General features: G+C 50.9%; 1 protein-coding gene across 1 annotated transcript in view; it reads right to left on the bottom strand.

Moving 5' to 3' along the window:
* OSBPL1A (oxysterol binding protein like 1A) overlaps positions 1-23917 on the bottom strand; it is a 113680-nt gene that overhangs the window by 79246 nt on the left and 10517 nt on the right. The window contains exons 3-13 of the mRNA XM_054179673.1: positions 18755-18840; positions 17900-17974; positions 16718-16829; positions 15909-15994; positions 13907-14051; positions 12724-12791; positions 12599-12643; positions 10504-10577; positions 10335-10398; positions 8734-8835; positions 6622-6747 (exon numbers count right to left, since the gene is read on the bottom strand). Of these exons, the coding sequence (XP_054035648.1) occupies positions 6622-6747; positions 8734-8835; positions 10335-10398; positions 10504-10577; positions 12599-12643; positions 12724-12791; positions 13907-14051; positions 15909-15994; positions 16718-16829; positions 17900-17974; positions 18755-18840 (983 nt within the window). The remainder of the gene's footprint in view (positions 1-6621; positions 6748-8733; positions 8836-10334; positions 10399-10503; positions 10578-12598; positions 12644-12723; positions 12792-13906; positions 14052-15908; positions 15995-16717; positions 16830-17899; positions 17975-18754; positions 18841-23917) is intronic.

Genomic DNA, 23917 nt, shown 5'->3' with positions numbered 1-23917 from the left:
AGCCTCATCCAGCCTGGGCTTAAACACCTCCAGGGACAGGGCCTCAACCACCTCCCTGGACAACCCATTCCAGGGCTTCACCACTCTCATGGGGAACAACTTCCTCCTCACCTCCAGCTTCATTCCATTCCCCCTAGCCCTATCACTACCTGCTCTGCTAGCTGCTAGTCCTATCACTAACTTGCTCTGCTCCTTTCTCCCTTCTTTTGTACAGGGGGTGTGTGTGTGTGTGGTGGTTTTAGGCTATGCCTTTAATATTTAGCTGCAGATTTCAAGCAGGAAAGCAGAAAAATAGACAGAAATGACTACTGGGTGTAAAAGAGAAAACAAAAGATTAATCTAAGCCAATTCATTGGGTAAATGTCTGGGCTAAGAGAAGCTGTATCATGATAATTCTTCACATTTCATTCCCATTCCTTTTCTCTTCTCCTCTATCTTGGCTGTTTTGCTTTGCTGGGGAGAAGACAATGTGCTTCTGGTTGACCTTGGGGTAAGTCTGACCCACTGCTGCTCTCTCAACTCCTCTCTCTTGGGACAGGGGGATGTGGAAGAGGCTTCTCTGGTCTCCTGACCAGGGTGGAGTTTGTATTGTTTGCTAACTGTAATTATTTGTCTAATATTGTAAATCCTGTGTATTTTGTACATCTTCATTGCATTCCATTGTAGAGTGTAGCCACTGCTTGTCAATACAGCTTCATTTGCTTCTAACTGAGCTGGTCTGGCTGAAAGTTAATGCTGGAGGGGAAACTTCAACCCACCACATGACTTGTCACTTGCAGCTGTGTACAAAATGCTCTTAATGCCTGGACCAGTTGGGACAGGTCCCAGACCCACTGCTTGGACTGCTTCTTGCTTTATCTGGTCAGAAGCTGCTTGGTGCTCAGGACCCCAGCAGAAACTGTTCCTCTTTCTGTGTCAGAGTGTAATTTGCCTCTGGGGGTGGAGGGGACAGAAAAGGAGCTCAAGTGCCTGCTGTGGTCTCACTTGGAGGTGTCATCTTCATCAGTGGCCCCAGATTTCTTCAGAACACAACTTCAGTGAGGATGGCTGAGGAGGCTTTGGGCCAGGGAGGAGCTCAGGAGGGTTTTGGCCAAGGAGGAGATGAGAGGAGGGTTTGGGTCAAGCTGAAGCTCAGGACAGTTGTGGCTTCATTTTGGGCTGCTCCCTCCAAAGCTGCTGCCTGGGGTGGGCAGGGCAGGTGACCTGTCCTTGGTCTTCCAGGTGTTCAGAAAAGGCTTGGCTGTGGCCCTTGGAGCCATGGTTTAGCTGTCAGGAGGTGTTGGGTGACAGGTTGGACTTGATGATTTCTGAAGTCTTTTCCAACCTTATTGATTCTATGATTCCCCTGATCCTTGAGCAAGGGGGGTTCTGGTGCTGTTTATTAATGGTAACCACCTGTAAATACTGTAAATCCTGGATGTTTTGTACATATTTTGTACAGATTCATTGCATTCCAGTGCAGATTGTAGTCTTGCTGTAAATACAGCTTCCATTTGCTTCCAACTGGGCTGGGCTGGCAAAGTTAATGTTGGGGGGAAAGGGGGCAGGAGGAATTTCAACCCACCACAACTGTTTTCCTTTGGGGAGTATTAAATCTTCAGAAAGATTCCCAGGGTAGGAGGCCTGATAAATTAAAACTGAAGGAAATTGTGTGCAGCACCTGCAGAGCCCTAGGAGCAGAGAGCAGATGCAGGCACACCACGGTGCTGACTGGTCCAAACCCCCCAGCTCTGGGGGGAAGCTGTGCCACATCTGCCTTTTCTTTGTTACTAGCAAGTTTGAAAGTCCAGGGAAGGGACATCCACAGCCTCCCTGGGCAACCTGTTCCAGGGTTTCACCACCTTCAGTGCAAAGAATTTCTTCCTCACCTGCAGTCTCCATCTCCCCTGTTCCAACCACAAGCCATTGTGTCCCCTTGTCCTATCACTACCAGCCCTTGTCAAAAGTCCCTCCCCAGTTTTCTTGCAGCCCCCTTAAGATCCTGGAAATCTTTTCATTTTCTTCTGGAGATCCTTTCATGAAGTCCTGGATAAACAGAAGCAATGCCACCTCACATACTGACTGCTATGACCATTCCAGAATGAGCTACCTGTCTAGAACTAGCAGGAAACCAAGATAACCCAGAGCAGCTGCTAAGACATTTAAGGTGTGAGTTCATCTTTAGAGTTTGCTGTTGTGCTGCAACTCCTGAGGAGTCAAGCAAGCCAGGAAGAGCAATTGCTTGTTCTGTAACAAGCTCAACATGAGCCACCGGTGTGCACTTGCAGCCCAGAAAGCAAATCACATCCTGAGCTGCAGCAAGAGAAGCATAGCCAGCAGGTCAAGGGAGGGGATTCTCCCCCTCTGCTCCACTCAGCTCTGGTGAGACCCCACCTGGAGCACTGTGTCCAGTTCTGGAGCCTCTGTTCCAGGAAGGATCTGGAGGTGCTGGAAGGTGTCCAGAGAAGGGCCATGAGGAGGAGCAGAGGGCTGGAGCTGCTCTGCTCTGGAGACAGCCTGAGAGAGTTGGGGCTGTTCAGTCTGGAGAAGAGAAGGCTCCAAGGAGACCTTCTTGTGGCCTTCCAGGATCTGAAGGGGGCTACAAGAAAGCTGGGGAGGGACTTTTGAGGGTGTCAGGGAGGGATAGGACTGGGGGGGATGGAGCAAAACTAAAAATGGGGAGATTCAGATTGGATGTGAGGAAGAAGTTGTTCCCTATGAGGGTGGTGAGAGCCTGGCACAGGTTGCCCAGGGAGGTGGTGGAAGCCTCCTGCCTGGAGGTGTTTGCAGCCAGGCTGGAGGTGGCTGTGAGCAACCTGCTGCAGTGTGAGGTGTCCCTGGCCATGGCAGGGGGTTGGAACTGAATGATCCTTGAGGTCCCTTCCAGCCCTGACTGACTCTGCTTCTATGGCAAAGGCCAAAGCCAGCCAATGGATGTTAGCTGATGGATGACAAGAACAGCAGCATGCAGGAACCCATCCCAGGATCTCATTCCAAGCCTACATTTGAACTTGCAGACAGGTATCTATTAGATCACACCATCTTCTTCTGCAGGCTGCTCGGAACTGCCAGCAGCAGTCATCTTCCCATCTCTCTCCTGCTGCCATGGAGTCTCTCAAAATAGACCAGGCAGGTACCTGAGATTCAGTGTAAATCAAAACTGTTCAGCACTGTGACAAATATTAGTAAATACAGCTTTGGCTGCCTGACAGGCAAAACTAATACAGCACAGCCAGCTTTAGGGAGGATGAGCCAAAATGCTGGCATCACTCACATAAAAGATGAAGGATATCAACCCTTAAAGGAGTTATCCTGAGCAGCATCCTGATCCAAGGGGAAAGTCTCTGGCTGCAGACCCATTGCTCCAAGGAGGAGTGGCTCCATTTACCCTCTGATGGGGCTCCATTCAATACTAACTGCATCTGATCTATGGTTATACACACAAACATAGACTGCATCCAGCCTTGGGCTCCCCAGGCCAAGAGAGACAGGAATCTACTGGATAAAGTCCAATGGAGAACTGTGAGGATGAAGGGACTGGAACAGCTCTACTATGAAGAAAGGCTGAGAGCCCTGGGGCTGTTTAGTCTGGAGAAGAGAAGGCTGAGAGGAGACCTTATGAATGTCTATAAATATCTGAGAGGTGGCTTTTGAGATGAAGGGGCCAGGCTCTTTCCAGGGGTGCCCAGTGATAGGATAAGGAGCAGTGGACACACACTGGAAGCCAGGAAGTTCCACCTCAACATGAGGAGAAACTTCTTTGTTGTGAGGGTGCTGAAGCCTTACAACAGGCTCTCCAGAGAGGTTATGGAGTCTCCTCCTCTGGAGACTTTCAAAACCCAGCCAGATGCATTCCTCTGCTCTGGCAGAGCGAGTTGCTTACGTGATCTCTAGAGGTCCTTTCCAACCCTTCACATTCTGTGATTCTATGATATATGGCCAGTGGTTTAGAAACTCCTCTTCATGGTGGCTAAGGGCCTTGAAGGTCAACCAAAGGGCCTTGCCCTTCCTATACCTCCACTGATGTGTGAACACCACCACAGTCACCACAGGGCTGGGCAGCCTGGCCTCCAAACACAGCCTTGAGTTTAACTCTTTCAGTGGCTGAGAATAGAATTAACCAGGTTGGAAAAGACCTTGAGTCCAACCTATCACTCAACACCATCTGATCAAGTAAACCATGGCACCAAGTGCCTCATCCAGGCTCTTCCTAAACACCTCCAGGGATGGTGACTCCACCACCTCCCTGGGCAGCACATCCCAATGGCCAATCTCTCTCTCTGGGAAGAACTTTCTCCTCACCTCCAGCCTAAACCTCCCCTGGCACATCTTGAGACTGTGTCCTCTTGTTCTGGTGCTGCTTGCCTGGGAGAAGAGACCAACCCCCACCTGGCTACAACCTCCCTTCAGGTATAGTTATAGAGAGCAATAAGGTCTCTTCTGAGCCTCCTTTTGCCAGGCTGGGCAGATGGGCAGAGTCCAAGGGCATGAGATTGAACACATCCAACTGCCAGGTTCTACACTTTGGCCACAACAACCCCAGGCAGTGCTACAGGCTGGGGGCAGAGTGGCTGAGAGCAGCCAGGCAGAAAGGGACCTGGGGGGACTGGGTGACAGCAGCTGAACATGAGCCAGCAGTGTGCCCAGGGGGCCAAGAAGGCCAAGGGCATCCTGGCCTGCATCAGGAAGAGTGTGGCCAGCAGGAGCAGGGAAGTCATTGTGCCCTGTGCTCAGCACTGCTGAGGCCACACCTTGAGTCCTGTGTCCTTCTTAAATTGAGAGGCCCAGAACTGGACATTGAGAGACTTGAAGGTGTCCAGAGAAGGGCAAGAAAGCTAGGGAGGGGTCTGGAGCACAGCCCTGTGAGGAGAGGCTGAGGGAGCTGAAAAAGTGTCAGCCCTTATTGGGACAGCTGTACCTGCCACATCTGCCACCAGCTACTGGAGGCTCTTGTCCCAAAGGGTACAGCAGAAGCCACTTGGGAATTCAGGGTCAAGAAGACTCTTTTGTGCTGCAGTGCCAACTTCCCCTTGAAGTGTAAAGTTTAAGGAGCCTATGTATGGCAAGAAGCAGCTCTGGATTCTTGAAGCATCCCTAGATTCCTCTGCACTCACTCCCGTACCTCAACATCCCTCTTGCATTGAGGTGTGTCAGGTGCTGGAGCCAGGGCAGAGCAGGGCAAGGAAGCTGGGAAGGGCCTGGAGAAGAAATCTGCTGGAGAGCAACTGAAGGAGCTGGGGAGGGTTAGCATGAAAGAGAGGAGGCTGAGGGGAGACCTCCTGGCTCTCTACAGCTCCCTGAGAGGAGGTTGTGGAGAGGTTGGTCCTGGTCTCTTCTCACAGGCAATTAGTGATAGAACAAGAGGGAATTGCCTCAAGCTGTGACTGGGTAGGATTAAACTGAACAGTAGGAAACATTTCTCCCATCGAGAGTGGTCAGGCACTGGAACTGCTGCCCAGGGAGGTGGTGGCGTCACCAACCCTGGAGGTGTTTAAAGGACCTTTGGATGTGGTACTTGGGGATGTGGTTGAGGGATGACCCTTGTAGAGCAGGGTTCATGGAAAAGCTCCTCAGGATCACCAAGTCCAGCCAAGTTGAATGTTTCTGTGATTCTTGAATGATCAAGTAAGACTCGCTTCCAGTGTGGCCCGAGGTGTGAAAAGATCATTTCTAAGCCTTTTCATTGCCTGTTTTATAGAGGCAGAGCTCACTGAAGGGTGGCTTTATCCTCCTCCACTTTTGTGTCCCGAAGTACAGTACACAAAGCTCCCTCTCCTGGCCAAGAGTCTCAGGCAGCTTCACCTTGCAGTAGTGCTGACAAAACAGAACCCAAGGTCCTGTAGCCATGACAAACATGCTGCTTTATGCACAGAACAGGAGGGGTTGCAAGGGACCTCCAGAGATCATCAAGTCCAAGCCCCCTGCCAGAGCAGGACCATAGAATCCAGCTCAGGTCACACAGGAACACATCCAGACAGGGCTGGAAAGGCTCCAGAGGAGACTCCACAACCTCTCTGGGCAGCCTGCTCCAGGGCTCCAGCACCCTCACAGTAAAAAGGTTTCTCCTCATGCTGAGGTGGAAGCTCCTGTGTTCTAACTTGTCCCTGTTGCTCCTTGTTGTACCACTGGGTACCACCAAAAAGCCTGGCACCTTCATTTTGACAGCCAGCCCTCACATATTTACAGACATTGCTGAGATCCCCTCTCACCCTTCTGCAGGCTGAAGAGCCCCAGGGCTCTCAGCCTTTTTCCACAGTAGAGATGTTCAAATCCCTTCATCATCCTTGTAGCCTCCATTGGATTCTTTCCAGCAGATCTCTGCCCCTCTTGAATTACAGAGCCCAAAACTGGCCACAGTATTCCAGGTGTGGTCTCACCAGGGCAGAGCAGAGGGGGAGAAGAACCTCCCTAGACCTGCTGGGGACACTTTCCTTGATGCACCCCAGATATCATTGTCCCTCTTGGCCAGAAGGGCACATTGCTGTCCCAACAGGACCAGGGGACAGCAAGCAGTGCAAACACAAGGCATGCCATGCACCCAGGGGAGGAAAGAACTGGTACTTCCACAGCTGCAAGCACACAACAGCATTTCAACACCATTAGCACTGATCTGCGACTGCCAAAGGGGTGTCCAGTGCATACTTTGAGAGTATCCTGTAGGTCTGTAACAGACACTGTGTCATCATCTTCATCATCACTGCTCAGCTGCTCCTGGGTGCAGTAATGAGTGCTGTATGCAGAGTGCTCTTCTATTGCTTCCAGCCAGCTCTGGATGGGGAAAAAAACAACCACAGCTGACCACACATTTCTAAGGTCACCCCCAGAAGGCAGCAGCACACATGCAAAAGAACAAATTCAAACCTTCCAGTGATGCAAGTTAAGATTTGCATGAGTAAAATCAGACACCTTAATAAGCAGCAAAGAGGTTGTTGCACATTTGAACCTGTACTGAAGAGACACTCTGGTTCTGCTCAGAATGCCACAGACTTCACTGCCTAAATGCTGTGCACACATCTAAGCTCTCAGCCTATCCAAGGCCACAGAAAGGTCACACCATGGAAGAATTATTTTGTCTGAGTTTCTGTCCAGACTCCAAGGTGCCTGGGATAAAGTCTGCCTCATGCAAGTACAAACCTCAAGCACTACCACAATTAAGATTCTTTTCACACAATCAACCAGGTTGGAAAAGACCTCAGAGATCATCCAGTCCAACCTATTACCTAAGACCTAACACCTCCTGACAACTAAACCATGGCTCCAAGGGCCACAGCCAAGCCTTTCATGAATACCTCCAGGGATGGGGACTCCACCACCTCCCTGGGCAGCACATCCCAGTGGCCAATCTCTCTCTCTGGGAAGAACTTTCTCCTCACCTCCAGCCTAAACCTCCCCTGGCACAGCTTAAGACTCAGTCCTCTTGTTCTGGTGCTGCTTGCCTGGGAGAAGAGACCAACCTCCACCTGGCTGCAACCTCCCTTCAGGGAGTTAGAGAGAGCAAGGTCTCCCCTGAGCCTCCTCTTCTCCAGGCTAAGCAACCCCAGATCCCTCAGCCTCTCCTCACCTCCAGACCCCTCCCCAGCTTTGTTGCCCTTCTCTGGACACCTTCCAGCAGCTCAACATCTTTCCTAACCTGAGGAGCCCAGAACTGGACACAGGACTCCAGGTGTGGCCTCAGCAGTGCTGAGCACAGGGCACAATGACCTCCCTGCTCCTGCTGGCCACACTCTTCCTGATGCAGGCCAGGATGCCATTGGCCTTCTTGGCCCCCTGGGCACACTGCTGGCTCATGTTCAGCCAACTATCAACCAAAATATCAACCAACTAGAAATAGCCTTAAAAGAGTCAATTCTCTGCTTTCAGACCCACCTTAAGCAAATCTGATTTCATAACTTGTTAGCTGCTCTGGGAGAATCTCTAAGAGCAGAATGTTCCATTTTATGGTGGGGACACTGAACTAGGAAAGAAAGTGCAGCAGAAGGAAGCTGCAATAGAAATTTCCCCCATGGGGAAGTTAAAAAGAGGAAGTTGGACTACAGGGCATCATAGAGAGTTGGAAAACAAAAGTGGCACTCATTTTAAAGAAGGGAATGAGAGTTTGTCCATTTCTGCTGCTTAGGTTACAGTCATGCTAAAAGATTACAAAAAGGATTTGGAGGTGCTGGAAGGAGTCCAGAGAAGGGCCATGAGGATGAGCAGAGGGCTGGAGCTGCTCTGCTATGAGGACAGAGAGTTGGGGTTGTTCAGTGTGGAGTAGGGAAGGCTCCAAGGAGACCTTCTTGTGGCCTTCCAGTATCTGAAGGGGACTACAAGAAAGCTGGGGAGGGACTTTTGAGGGTGTCAGGGAGTGATAGGACTGGGGGGAATGGAACAAAGCTAGAAGTGGGGAGATTGAGATTGGATGTGAGGAAGTTGTGCCCCAGGAGGGTGGTGAGAGCCTGGCACAGGTTGCCCAGGGAGGTGGTGGAAGCCTCCTGCCTGGAGGTGTTTGCAGCCAGGCTGGATGTGGCTGTGAGCAACTTGCTGCAGTGTGAGGTGTCCCTGCCCATGGCAGGGGGGGTGGAACTGGCTGATCCTTGAGGTCCCTTCCAACCCTGGCAATTCTGTGATTCTGATTCAATACCTGCTCTTATGTTAGCAAGTCTTGATGACCCCAAAAGCCTGAACCAACAACTCAACACATCCACAGCCAGCAGAAGGCAACTTAGTCATTATAGAACTGTTTCACATTAAAGCCTTTGATAGAGTTGTTGTTACCTCTCTGGTTTGGGCAGGAAGGCTGTTCTTAGGAATCTTGAAGCGATGAACAGTGTCATCAAAGCACCTGACAGAGAAGAAGCAACTGTCTGCAGACTTCACCTAAAGCAATGTGGAGAAAATACAGAATTACTGGAGTGAAATCAGTAAGGAAAGAGTAAGTTAAGACAGAGAATTACTCTAAAGCCTGAAGTCTTTGCCTCAGCTTCAATATGAAGTGACCACAGCTCACAAAAAGCTTGATCAGAACAGTTTTGCAGCTTGCTCTATTGGACTGTACATCATGAACCACAGAAAGGTTTGGGCTGGAAGGGACCTTCAACATCATCCAGTTCCAACCCCTGCCATGGGCAAGGACACCTCCCTCCAGCCCAGGCTGCTCAAGGTCTCAGCCAAGCTGGCCTTGAACACCTCCAGGCAGGAGGCATCCACAGCCTCCCTGGGCAACCTATGCCAGTGTCTCACCACCCTCACTGCAAAGAATTTCTTCCTCATCTCCAGTCTCAATCTCCCCTTTTCCAGCTCAAAGCCACTGTCCCTCATCCTGTCACTCCAAGCCCTTATCAAAAGTCCCTCCCCAGCTCTTCTGTAGCTCCCTTCAGGTACTGAAAAGCTGCTCTAAGGTCTCCTTGGAACATTGTCTTCTCCAGGCTGAACAGCCTGTCCCTACAGAGGAGGTACTCCAGCTCTCTGATCACATTCATGGCCACCTCTGGACCCTCTCCAGCAGCTCCAGGTCCTTCTTGTGCTGGGTGTCCCAGAGCTGGAGGCAGTGCTGCAGGTGGGGTCTGAGCAGAGCAGAGGGGTAGAATCCCCTCCCTGCGCTGCTGCTCTCCCTGCTTTGGGTGTAGCTCAGCACACAGCTGCCTCCTGGCCTGCCAGCAACCACTGCTGGCTCCTAGGGAGCTCCCAAGTCCTTCTCCTCGAGCCACTCCTCATCCAGGTCTGATCTGTGCTTGGGATTTTCTGACCCAGGTGCAGGAACTTGCCTTTGGCCTTGCTGTACTTGAATACTCAGCCCTGCTGAGGCCACACCTTGAGTCCTGTGTCCAGTTCTGGGCTCCTCAGGTTAGGAAAGATGTTGAGACTCTTGAAGGGCAACAAAGCTGGGGAGGGGTCTGGAGCACAGCCCTGTGAGGAGAGGCTGAGGGAGCTGGGGTTGCTTAGCCTAGAGAAGAGGAGGCTCAGGGGAGACCTTCTTGCTCTCTCCAACTCCCTGAAGGGAGGCTGTAGCCAGGTAGGGGTTGGTCTCTTCTCCCAGGCAAGCAGCAGCAGCACAAGAGGACAGAGTCTCAAGCTGTGCCAGGGGAGGTTTAGGCTGGATATTAGGAAGATGTTCTTCCCAGAGAGAGAGATTGGCCATTGGAATGTGCTGCCCAGGGAGGTGGTGGAGTCACCACCACAGGAGGTGTTTGAGAGGGGATTTGATGTGGCACTTGGTGCCATGGTTTAGTTGATCAGATGGTGTTGGGTGACAGGCTGGACCTGTTGATCTTGAAGGTCTCTCCCAACCTGGTTAATTCTATATTATTCCTCTCCAGGTATGGCACAGCCTCATAAAACACAAACCAGTAGAGTGTTAGGAGTCACTGCATTCCTACCGTGCACACAGCTTGTGTTAGGTGCTTGCAGCCCTGCCTGTGATCATTATTTACTGCATCAGCCCTTTGAAAGGCAAACAAAGAAAACAAAAATTAACCAGGTGAAGTGGGGGGAGGGGGGGTGGAATTTATTCCAATGGCTCTCCAGCACTTGCCACCCTGAACTCACTGCCTGCGGTACCAGGAAAGGACTCCATGCTCCAGCACCACCCAGGAGAGCTTCCAGCCAAAAAACCTGGAGCTCTGAAACAGAGAGAGAATGGGAAAGGAATGAAACACAAACCAAACAACCAACACCACAACACCCCAAACCAAAAAAGCCCACACAGCACACACACACACAAAAGCAGAGGCAAGTTTAATGGCTGTGGCGTTACTGCTCCCAGGATGTTTGGTGGCTTGAAGGCTGTGACAGAAAGCGGGCAGTGACCTGGGAAATGTTTTAGGTTTTACCTCTCCTGGAGATCAGAGCAGCCTGAGAGCATTTTGCAACCACAGGGCTAGTCTCTCTCCTGGAAACAGCTAAAAGCAGAAAAGGTTTTGGTGCCTGCTACTCAGTGATATGTTAACAGGAGGACAAGCAGAGGGCTGCAGCACCTCTCCTATGAGGACAGACTGAGAGTTGGGGTTGTGCAGGCTGGAGAGGAGAAGGCTCCCAGGAGACCTAATTGTGGCCTTCCAGTATCTGAGGGGGGCTACAAGAAAGCTGGGGAGGGACTTTTGAGGGTGTCAGGGAGGGATAGGACTGGGGGGGATGGAGCAAAACTAGAAGTGGGGAGATTCAGATTGGATGTGAGGAAGCAGTTGTTGCCCATGAGGATGGTGAGAGCCTGGCACAGGTTGCCCAGGGAGGTGGTGGAAGGCTCCTGCCTGGAGGTGTTTGCAGCCGGGCTGGATGTGGCTGTGAGCAACCTGCTGTAGTGTGAGGTGTCCCTGCCCATGGCAGGGGGTTGGGACTGGCTGAGCCTTGAGGTGCCTTCCAGCCCTGACAATTCTGTGATTCTCTGTTTCAGCTTTTAGTATTCCAGGAGCTGTTCATCACCATACAACTGCTTCACAACATTGACAAGCAGAACAGCCTGAGGCACCCAGCACAAGACTGAACCTCCACAAGCTTTAGGAGGACCTGGTTCTAGTTTAAAGGCAGCTCCTTAGATTACAGTTGTGAGTGAACACAGCATCCCAGAGTGCCAGGTTGGAAGGGACCCCAGGGACCACCTGCTCCAACCTCTACAGCTAACAGCAGAGCTGAAAGGAGCTGCCCAGCACCCTGCCAAGCTGAGCCTTCCAACTGCTCCATGGAGGGGACTCCACTGCTGCCCCTGGGAGATGATTCCAGTCTCTGACTGCTCTCAGGGGCAAACATTTTCTCCTGCAGTCCCATGGGAATGTCCCCAGCAGTGCCTTGTCCCCATCCCCCCTTGTCTTTCCCATGGGGCTCCTTGGACACAGGGAGTCTCCATCCCCCTGGCAGCCTCCCTTTAGCTGCTGCTCCATGGTGATAAGGTGAGGCCACATCTGGAGTATTGTGTCCAGCTCTGGGCTCTCCAGTTCTACAGAGATTGTCCCACAGAAGCTATGAGGATGCTGAAGGTACTGGAAGATCTGTGTGATGAGGAAAGGCTGAGAGAGCTGGGGCTGGTTAGCCTGGAGAAGTCTGAGGGGAGATCTTATCAATGCCTATAAATATCTGAGACTAGGTGTCAAAAAGGGGGCCAGGCTCTTTTTAGTAGTGTTCTGTGACAGGACAAGGGGCAAGAGATACAAACTGGAACTCAGGAAGTTCCACCTCACCCTTTGCTATGAAGATGCCCTAGAGCAGGCTGCTCAGAGAGGTTGCCCAGGAGATTTTCAAGACCCATCTGGATGTATTCCTGTGTGACCTGCCCTGGGTGATCCTACTTTGGTAGGGGGGGAACTGACTCTGCTCTCCAGAGGTCCCTTCCACCCCTGCCGTTCTGTGATATCTATTCAGGAAAACAAATCCCTGCAATAGAGATGAGGGGAAAATCTTGACCACAAGGAAGCTTTGCCCCAGAAATGATCAAGAAGTGAAGAGCTTTTAGGGACTGAGGTTGAGATCAGAGGAGCATTCATCCAGTAACTGCTCCACCCACACAGCCCATCCATAATTCACCCAATGTACTGAAGCCAAGGCATGTAACAAATTCATTACTGAGCAGCACCCACCTGCACACTGACAAGGCCACACTGACACACTCTGAGATCTGATCAAGTATCTCAGGAATGGAGATCAGACATACCTTCCACAGGGGACCTTCATATCTTCTCAGGGGCTTGTTGATCACCTGCAGAGAAATGAAGGCTCATGTAGGAACAGCTTCAACTAGGCAGCCCTGGCTTTGGAAATGGAGACAAGAGCTCCTACCTTTCCAGTTTTACCTCCCAGTATCAGCTTCATTTCTGCACCTTGGGCTAGATCAAGGGGTGTTTGATCTGTTAAGTAACCAAGACAAGGCATTAGAACATGATGCAAATAAACCTAGATGGACTTCACTTAAAAATGATCTGGTTGATAGCAGCTGAACATGAGCCAGCAGTGTGCCCAGGGGGCCAAGAAGGCCAAGGGCATCCTGGCCTGCATCAGGAACAGTGTGGCCAGCAGGAGCAGGGAAGTCATTGTGCCCTGTGCTCAGCACTGCTGAGGCCACACCTTGAGTCCTGTGTCCAGTTCTGGGCCCCTCAGTTCAAGGACGTTGAGACACTTGAAGGTGTCCAGAGAAGGGCAACAAAGCTGGGGAGGGGTCTGGAGCACAGCCCTGTGAGGAGAGGCTGAGGGAGCTGGGGTTGCTTAGCCTGGAGAAGAGGAGGCTCAGGGGAGACCTCATTGCTGTCTACAACTACCTGAAGGGAGGTTGTAGCCAGGTGGGGGTTGGTCTCTTTTCTCTAGCAAGCAGCACCAGAACAAGAGGACACAGTCTCAAGCTGTGCCAGGGGAGGTTTAGGCTGGAGGTGAGGAGAAAGTTCTTCCCAGCAAGAGAAATTGGCTATTGGGATGTGCAGGGAGGTGGTGGAGTCACCATCCCTGGAGGTGTTTAGGAAGAGACTGGATGGGGTGCTTGGTGCCATGGTTTAGTTGATCAGATAGTGTTGGCTGATAGGTTGGACTTGATGATCTCAAAGGTGTCTTCCAACCTGGTTAATTCAATTCTATTCTATTCACCCAGTCCAACCCCTCTACCAGAGCAGGACCACCTATACCAGATGAAACAGAAATGCATCCAGGTGGGTTTGAGTATCTCCAGAGAGGGAGACTCCACAACCCCCCTGGGCAGCCTGCTCCAGGGCTCTCTCACCTCTCAGGGAAAAAGTTCTTCCTCCTGTTTCCATGGCACTTCCTCTGCCTCAGCTTCCACCACTGCCCCTTGTGCTGGCATTGGGCATCCCCCAGCAGAGCCTGGCTCCAGCCTCTGGGCACTCACCCTGCACAGCTTTAGCAACACTAAGGAGGTCACCCCTCAGGCTTCTCCTCTCCAAGCTGCAGAGACCTCAGCTCCACCAGGCTCTCCCCATCAGGGAGATGTTCCACTGCCCTTTGGGGTGGTACTCACCATTTTTGTTTCTGATTTTAGGGTCTGCCCCATTCTTCAGCAGCTTCAGAGCACAGTGCTTATGGGCACGGTACGCAGCACAGTGCAGAGGGGTGTTCCCCAGCTGGTCTGTGCAGTTGATGTTGGGTGGTTTGGGCTTGTTCAGCTGGGGAGAAAAAGAAAACACTCACAATATTTTGCTTCCTTACCAGTGTTTCCCCTTCTCCAGATGCCACCTTTGGAAAAATTAGCTGTTCCTAACTAGGATGCTTGGGTGTAGATGTGGCAGCAAAGAGGGCATGTAGCAAGTGTTAGGAGAAGGGCAAGGACAACAGCAGTCAGGATGTGCAGCCAGAGTATCATAGTATCAGTCAGAGTTGGAAGGGACCACAAGGATCATCTAGTTCCAACCCCCCTGCCATGGGCAGGGACACCTCACACTAGATCAGCCTGGCCAGAGCCTCATCCAGCCTGGGCTTAAACACCTCCAGGGATGGGGCCTCAACCACCTCCCTGGACAACCCATTCCAGGGCTTCACCACTCTCATGGGGAAGAACTTCCTCCTCTCCTCCAGCCTGAATCTCCCCACCTCCAGCTTCATTCCATTCCCCCTAGTCCTATCACTCCCTGAGATCCTGAGAAGTCCCTCCCCAGCCTTCTTGGAGCCCCCTTCAGATCCTGGAAGGCCACAATGAGGTCACCTCAGAGCCTTCTCTTCTCCAGACTGAGCAGCCCCAACTCCTTCAGTCTGTCCTCATAGGAGAGTAAGGAATCTCAGTGTTCTGCTTGCTATGTCCCTTCCAGCTCTCCTACACCACATGGAAACACTCAGCCTGTGCAACTGCACAGTGCCAGAGAGCTCCCAGCACTGCAGTTCAGACACTTCTATTGCTGCAGTGGCCCCAGCTGGTTCTGCTGTCCAAGTCTAGCCTTCTCCATAGAAGGCTCACAGGCACAGTCTGCAAGTTAGCACAGGCCAGTGCTACATCCAGCACAAGTTTGGGTGGCCACCTTGCTTCAGAGAGTAAGACCTTTGTGCAGAAAGGTGGCAGGCCTGCCACTTTCCCCAACAGAGCTATCCCAGCCAATTTAGAACCTCCTTGTGCAGGCAAGTAATTGTCATAGAATCATGAAGTCAATAAGATTGGAAAAGCCCTCCAAGATCATCCAGCCCAAACAGCAACCCAACCCTACCATGGCCACTAAACCATGGCCCTAAGTGCCACAGCCACACATTTCTTGAGCACCTCCAGAAATGGGGACTCCTCCACCTCCCTGGGCAGCCTCTGCCAAGCCCTGACCACTCTTGCAGGAAACAAACTTTTCCTCATCTCCAACCTACCCCTCCCCTGGCACAATTCCAGGCCATTTCCTCTTCTATCACCTGAAACTAGGGAGCAGAGCCCAACCCCCACCTCACTGCAGCCTCCTCTCAGGGAGCTGCAGAGAGCAATGAGGTCTCCCTCAGCCTCCTCTTCTCCACACTCTCTCTCACACTTCTCTCACCCCCAGCTCCCTCAGCTGCTCCTCCCCAGCCCTCTTCTCCAGACCCTTCCCCAGCTTGGTTGCCCTTCTCTGGACCTGCTCCAGCCTCTCAATGTCCTTCTTGGAGTGAGGGGTGCAAAACTGAACTTAGTATTTGAGGTGCAGCCTCAACACTCCATTACAAACCGGAGACCTCCAGCTGCAATGGCTGCTTTAAAACAGCACCACCAATGCCATGGAGAGAACCTAAGCACCTATGACATTAAGACAGCCACAACAACATAGCAAGCTTACATCAGCAGGTCTAGAACATGATCTAGATCCATTCTACTATTTGCAACTGACTGAAGAGTATCTGGAGACAGAAAAGAGGATGAAAACAACAAGGCTGAAAAACCTTTGAGGGTTCATGACCTCACCAGCAGAGAGTACTGACAGCCTGAGTGCCAGCACTTTGAAATGCAAGGCCTCCTGTCACATCAGCACCATGGCTTGAACCACTTGACACAAAAGCATCACAAGCACCTCCATTCTTACCAAGGCAGCCAGCTTCCCTGCTTCCCCCTCTCTTGCTGCTCCCAAGAGTGCTTCTTCCAGTTTCCTTTCTTGTGTCCTTTCCACTGCTGGATAAAAAAACCCACACCAGTGCAAGGTCAGTCTCAAAGCAGGCCAGGACATAAAAACCACAGCATTGAAGAAGCTTCATCAAAACAAGTCTAGGGAAACAAGAGCTCCCAGTATTTGTACTTGGGAGAGGTATAAAGGGAATGTTTATTCTGAAAAGTCTGTGTCAGAGCAAAATGAGAAACACAGAATGGTCTGAATTGGAAGGGACCTTAGAAATCATCCAGTTCCACCCCCCTGCCATGGGCAGAGACACCTCCTTACCAGACTCAAGGCCCCAGCCAACCTGGCTTCCAACACCTCCAGACCTGGAGTCTCCACAACTTCTCCGGGCAACCTGTTCCAGTGCCTCACCACCCTCCTGGGGAAGAATTGCTTCCTAATGGCCAAGCTCAGTCCAGCTGCTTCTAGTCTGAAGCCATCAACCTGCAACCTGCCACTCTCAGCCCTTGTCAAAAGTCCCACCCCAGCTCTCCTGGAAACCTTTCAAGTACTGGAAGGCTGCTCTAAGGTCTCCCTGGAGCCTTCCCTTCTCCAGGATGAACAACCCCAACTCCTTTAGTCTTTCCCTATAGGGGAGGTGTTTCAGCCCTCTGATGATCTTTGTGGCCTCCTCAGGACCCACTCTAACAGGACCACGTTGCTCTTGTGTTGGGGCTGTGAATTCTATGAAGTGCTAAAAAAACCAACAGCAGATCTAGGTCATGACCTGGTCAAGTTACCTTCCAACATATTCCTTATGTCTTTATCATGAGTAACTTCTTTTGCAGTCTCTCCACTGCCATTGACAATAGAGGTATCAGCATTGTGCTGCAAGAGTAACATCACCACCTCCTGGAAAACAATAGGGAAACACTGCTTATCTCTCTGTGTTATGGCAAGGCCACAATCAGGCTCTCCAGCTACTGACACCCTGCAAGATGAGCTGCTCAGCAGCTCCTCACCACAACAGGAAGGGATGTTCTAGAGAGATTGAGGAGGGGGAAGAACTGCAACCACCTCTCCCATCAGTCAGGCTGAGGGAACTGGCAGGAAATGAGTTTCTGCTTCAGTTGACATGCTGGTGCACCTGGTGGCAGTGCTGGATTTGACAGATGAAAACGGCATGATTGGCTCTTTGGGTATGACATGAAGTAGTTATGCCCTCAGAGGGGCCAAGAGATTATCCACAGAGGTAGGACTGCTTTGGGAATGACAGTGGTATGGGGGGGAACAACAAAAATACTGTCACATGACAGGCCTATAAACTCTTCAGCTGCAGTTTTCTGTGAAGAAACATCACTTCCAGACCTCAGACAGACCAACAGGTCTTAATTCATAGGTGTCCCCCCTCCAAAAGCCACTGTAATGAAACAATGGGGTTACTCTCTAGGCAGTTGCGGAGTTAGGAGGAACAACAACTCCTCCTTCTGTTGTGTCACACACCAGGCCCACACACAAATGAATCTGCTGCGCTTCAGTAGCAGGCAATAGATCTTTACTCTGGTTTCCTCAGGGTGGCTGGCACCTGCAGCTACCGCGAGTGCAGTGCTGCTGCATTCTCTCTGGCACACAGCAGAGGCAGAACAGAAGCAACACCACTCCCACAACCAATGCACAGTGCTGCACTGGGAGCTACTACTTCTTTCTCTGCCTGCCAGCTAAGTCTTCACCACCAAAAAGCTGAGTGGTATCACAAAGCATACCAAGGAAAACCATGGGCCAGGCCTCTCCCATCTTCAAGAGAAGATCTGTGTACCACGTTTTGCTTTGGACAGGGTTCCACCAGCTAGGCAGTGTGCCCAATCCTTCTGAACACACTGTTCCAGGACAGATAAGTCATGCTTAGAGACTGTAAAAACATCCTCTTGAAGTCATCTTACTGCTGCTGTCTGCTCAGTAATGGTAGAAGTGAGATACCTCACCTTGCGTCCCGTGAAGGCAGCGCGGTGGAGCGGAGTGTCCCCCATGTCGTTCAGCACGTTCACATCTGCACCAGCCTGCAGGGCAAGGCCAAAAGAGAGCTCAATGTCCTTCCACAGGATGCTTCAGGTTGGAAGGGACCTCAAAGATTATCTAGTTCCCACTCCCCTGGCATTGGCCAAGAACACCCTCCACTACAAGCAGGCCTCAAACACCTCCAGCTAGAGGACATCCACAGCCTCCCTGGGCAACCTGTTCCAGTGTCTCACCACCCTCACTGGAATGATTTTCTTCCTAGTCTGCAGATCTTAGCCCTGCAGCTACTTCATTCCTTAGTTTTAAGTAGCACTTATCTCCATGTTACAGGCAGGTCAACTGTAGGAGTGGCTCTGCCTTCCTACAAAGCTGTCCTCCTTCCAACACAAACCCTGGAACAGATGACAGAATGGTTTGGGTTGCAGTGGACCTTTAAGATCATCCAGTTGCAACCCCCCTGCCATGGGCAGGGACACCTCTCCCTAGAACAGGTTGCTCAAGGTCCCAGCCAACCTGGCTTTCAACACCTCCAGGCTTGGAGCCTCCACTGCTTCCCTGGGCAGTTCCAGTGCCTCACCACCCTTATGGGCAAGAATTGCTTCCTGGTGGTTAATCTAAACCCAGCTTCATCCAGTCTGAAGCCATTATTCCTTGTCCTGTCACTCCATGCCTTTGTCAAAAGGCCCTCTCCAGCTCTCCTGTAGCCCCCTCCAAATACTGAAAGGCTGCTCTAAGGTCTCCCCAGGTCTTCTCCAGAACAAACACTGCTTTCAGCATAACAACATTTTGTGCTTCACATACAGAGGCAAGTAGCAATATACCTTCAGCAAATCCTCCACCACAACAGCATGGCCAAAGTAGCAAGCAAGGTGAAGAGGTGTCCAACCCATATTAGATTTACTTCTGCCTAAAACACAAAAGTGGCAAGTTAAGATTTGGTCAGGTAACACAAAAAAGCTCTTGTCATGTGCTTGGAGGCTGGCAGGGATGATCACCTTCACAGCAACAGGGGAGCAAGAAGGCTGGAAGCATCAATGCTCTTTACAGCACCTAAATTATTCAGCCAGGATGCAGTGTGAGAATGGTAGATTGAAAACTACAAAACCCCTTTGAAAGGAGAAAAAACCTCCTGTAGCCTGATGCAGAAAACCAAACCAAACCATAACACTTTGGGGTTTATGCAATACCTTATTCTTTCACAGTAGCAAAACCCTTCAGCTCCTTCACTATGAAAGCAGCTGATGCCAGCACACAATTCTCTGGTTTATCAAAACCCTCTTTGCTTTACCTGCTTCATTTTCTACACACAAATGAGAGGAAGAGGACTCTAGAGGATTCCAAACAAAACAGGTGGGATCACAGAATCAAACAGGATGGAAGAGACCTCCAAGATCAAGTCCAACCGATCACCCAACCCTATCTAATCAACTAGACCATGGCACTAAGTGCCTCATCCAGGCTCTCCTTAAACACCTTCAGGGACACTGACCCCACCATTCCAATGGACAACTAAACCATGGCTCCAAGTGCCACATCCAATCCCTTTTTGAACACCTCCAGGGATGGGGACTCCACCACCTCCCTGGGCAGCACATTCCAATGGCCAATCTCTCTTTTTATGAAGAACTTCTTCCTCACCTCCAGCCTAAACCTCCCCTGGCACAGCTTGAGACTGTGTCCTCTTGTTCTGGTGCTGCTTGCCTGGGAGAAGAAACCAACCCCCACCTGGCTGCAACCTCCCTTCAGGGAGTTGTAGAGAGCAAGGTCTCCCCTGAGCCTCCTCTTCTCCAGGCTAAGCAACCCCAGCTCCCTCAGCCTCTCCTCACAGGGCTGTGCTCCAGACCCCTCCCCAGCTTTCTTGCCCTTCTCTGGACACCTTCCACCAACTCAACATCTTTCCTAAACTGAGAACAGGACTCAAGGTGTGGCCTAACCAGCGCTGAGCACAGGGCACAATGACTTCCCTGCTCCTGCTGGCCACACTCTTCCTGATGCAGGCCAGGATGCCATTGGCCTTCTTGGCCACATGGCCAAGGGATGACCCTGGTGTCTGGGGGTTTGTTGTCTTGTGCCTCTACTAATTTTTGACTGATAGCCTAAGTATTGTGCTTTGAAATCCTTGTGTGCTGTGCAACTCACATACCACCTACAGCCCTGAGCCTCTGCAGGGGAGATTAAGCACAGGCAGGAAGCAGGCCCAGAAGTGACCACACAAAGAAAAGCATGATTGATGCTTTCAGGAGCATTTGAAGCATGCCCTGGAAGACTGGCTGTACAATAAGTCAATAAATAGCCTACAATCACTTCCTTAAAAGCAAGACACTAAAGCATTAGAGATTAGCAAGGTAACAACTGCTGCTGCCTCCCAATTGTAACACACAATTGCATTAAGCAAAGCTGATCCCTGCTTTGTTTTCATTAGCAACAGACCCACAGCATTCCCACTGCCAGGAGAGCTCTTAGCTCCCATTTTGGATCTGAAAGCCAGATGAGTATGAGGCATTTAAAACTGTCCTGAAATTACTGCTACCATTAAGCTCTTCCCTTCCATGTATCCTCAAGCCCTGAGCAACACACACAACAGAAGTTTGCCCTAAGGGGACAAGCCACTGGAACAAGGGGGAAAACAGAACTGCTGGTCTTGCAGGTTCATCATAGAATAGAATATACCAGGTTGGAAGAGACCTTCAAGATCATCGCATCCAACCCATCAACCAATCCAACACCACCTAAACAACTAAACCATGGCACCAAGCACCCCATCAAGTCTTCTCCTGAGCACCTCCAGTGATGGTGACTCCACCACTTCCCCGGGCAGCACATTCCAATGGGCAATCACTCTCTCTGTATAGAACTTCTTCCTAACATCCAGCATAAACCTCCCCTGGCACAGCCTGAAACTGTGTCCTCTTGTTCTGGTGCTGCTTGCCTGGGAGAAGAGACCAACCCCCACCTGGCTACAACCTCCCTTCAGGGAGTTGGAGAGAGCAAGAAGGTCTCCCCTGAGCCTCCTCTTCTCCAGGCTAAGCAACCCCAGCTCCCTCAGCCTCTCCTCACAGGACTGTGTTCCAAACCCCTCACCAACTTCATTGCTCTTCTCTGGACTCATTCCAGCAAGTCAACCTCCTTCCTAAACTGAGGGGCCCAGAACTGGACACAGGACTCAAGGTGTGGCCTAACCAGTGCAGTGTACAGGGGCAGAATGACCTCCCTGCTCCTGCTGGCCACACTCCTCCTGATGCAGGCCAGGATGCCATTGGCCTTCTTGGCTGCCTGGGCACACTGCAGGCTCATGTTCAGCCTACCATCGACCAGCACCCCCAGGTCCCTCTCTGCCTGGCTGCTCTCAGCCTGTAGCACTGCCTGGGGTTGTTGTCAAAAGGCCCTCTCCAGCTCTTCTGTAGCCCCCTCCAAATACTGAAAGGCTCCCCAGCTTTGTTGCCCTTCTCTGGACACCTTCCAGCATCTCAACATCTTTCCTAAACTGAGGAGCCCAGAACAGGACACAAGGTGTAGCCTAACCAGTGCTGATGTTACCAGACCAGTTACTTCTCAAGCTCTTGAGGTTTCTGTTACTTGTCAAGTGACCACAAGAGTTTGCACTTCTTGCTCTAAACCAGGCCATCACAGAATCACAACATTCTTTCTGGTTGCAAAAGCCCTTTAAGCTCATCCAGTCCAACCATTCTCTTACTCTGCCAAGGCTGGGGCTAAACCATGGCCCTCAGCAGCACATCTCTGTACCTTTTAAACACCTCCAGAGATGGGGAGTCAACCACCTCTCTGGGCAGCCTGCACCAGGGTTTGAGAACCCTTTCAGGGAAGAAGTTTCTTCTGCATCCAACCCAGACCTGCCCTGGTGCAATTTGAGGCCATTTCCTCTCATCCTATCATTTGTTACTAGGGAGAAGAGACCAACCCCCAGCTGGCTCCAGCCTTCTTCAGAGTTGTAGAGAGCAAGATCTCCTCTCAGCCTTCTTTATTCTCCAGACTAAAGCCCAGTTCATCACACTGGGGAGAATGCAAGGATAGGAAAGTAAAATAAACACAGCAGGGGGGCAAAAAAAAGGTTTCACTACCCCTGTCAGCCAGTTCTCTGCTCTGACAGTTAACTGCAGGTCTCAGGTGTTACCATGTGTTTAGAGAGAGGAGCTTCACAAGGCAGGCAGTCATTGCTGGCTATGCACTGCTAGGCTACTCTGCAGTCACTCCAGTGTTTGTTTTGCCACAGCACATCACTGACCTTGTTATGCAGTTTTCTTACCTCACAAAGTCCTAGATATTCCATTCCCTTCTATGAGCATGAGCCACCATAGGTGGCCATGACCCTTCTGGATGAAAACCAGGTTTAGTGAAGTGAGACAACTACAAAAGGAATTTCACACCATTTGGCTGGATTCTCATCCAGCCTTGCTCATCTGCCAGTGTTGGCTGGCTAGGATTCAGTTACAAGACAACAAGTACAAGAAACCTGGATTTCATTCCTCTTCTTTCACTCTGGGGGAAATCAGGATGTCTGGGATGGCTGTTGCCAGAGCTCCTGCTGGTGAATCTAGAGCACAGCCTCAGATACAAGCTCAGCCTTGGAAAGACAAGACAGACTTTACAAGATGTTCAAGGTAGGCTTTGACACCCAGACACATGAATGTGTCAGACTCCCAAGGCACACTCTGGGCAAGTTTGCACTGCCTCCAGCACTGTCTCCCACCTGCTCCAAAAGCATTCCAAGCCAAGTGTCACTGCCACATCAGATGCAAATCCTGAAGGAACTGCTGCAGCACTGAAGACATTGCCCATACCTGACTTTCTAGGGATCTGCTTATCCAGAAGGTAATGACAGAAGGACAAGAGGCTGTAAGGAAGAGAAGGAAGATTGAGGACAGCAAGAAGGCAGTATTTTAGTTAATGACCATGTGGTTATGCAGTCACCACCTGGCAGCACCTAACAGATCAGGAGTTGTACAAGACAGAGTGGTGTTGCCAGGGGGGAGGCAGAATGGCAGAGGGAATGACACTGCAGAGGCTTCTTGGCCTGAGCTTGTCTCAGACTATTTCCAGTGGAGTACTCTATGGGAGCAGAGTGAAACACTCAGTCTCTAAAGAGGGGAAGAACAGAGACTGAACTCTGGAGCTTCACACAACCAGAACAGTTCCTCCAGAGAACACTTCACTTACACTTCTGGTTCCTCTAACACTTAGAAGAATCAGAACCCTGAAAGCAGAGATTTCACTGTGTCTTTGTTCCATATTCACAATTAGTTTGTTTAACCTAAACTATCCCCAGTAAGCTCCCTCGAGCCTCCTGGGCCTCCCATTAGCAAGCCTGTGCTAGCTGGCTGGCCATGCACTGTTAAACTGGAAGAGTAGCAGCTAGGCACCACCTTTCCCTTCATGAGCTGAGTCTCTTTGAGACTGCAGACTTTCACAACACCAACACTTGACTCTGAGCAGGAATGCTGATCAGAGACCAGTTTGCTTGCCAGAATACAGGGCAGCAGATGATGCCATTTCACTCTGCTCCCTTGACTTCTGATTTGAGAACACAGCTGAGAAGCTCTGAAATCTCTTCTGAGCTGCCCTCAGCAGCTTATCTATGGCTGCTGCTGCTGCATGAGTCTTTCATTCCAGTTGTTTAGGCACTACAAACAATGTCCTGAGTATCTGCAGAGGACACATTTGTGATAGTGGAGGGCTTCAGCTCCATCAAGCTCTGTTTAGTTCCCCTTGAAATTAAGAACTAACTCCCTAAAGATGAAGTATTGAGGGTTTGGGGTTTACAGCTTGTTTTATTCTGAGGTGAGTACATTAACTATTGTGAAAACACAGATATGGCTGAGCAGGGAAACAAAAGGATGAGTAAACTGATGATCAAGAACAAGACTTGGGAAAGGGACAGAAAGCTTCTTCAGATAACAGGGTTCCCTGCTCTTCAGGGCAAGGAGTTCCCTCTGTCATGGTTGACAGGAGGCAGAGCTGCTCTGCCC

The sequence above is a fragment of the Dryobates pubescens genome, chromosome 3, assembly GCF_014839835.1.
Source record: "Dryobates pubescens isolate bDryPub1 chromosome 3, bDryPub1.pri, whole genome shotgun sequence".
Lineage (NCBI taxonomy): Eukaryota > Metazoa > Chordata > Aves > Piciformes > Picidae > Dryobates > Dryobates pubescens.
Note: the sequence above shows the minus strand (reverse complement) of the source record. Positions and strands in the feature narration are given on the sequence as shown.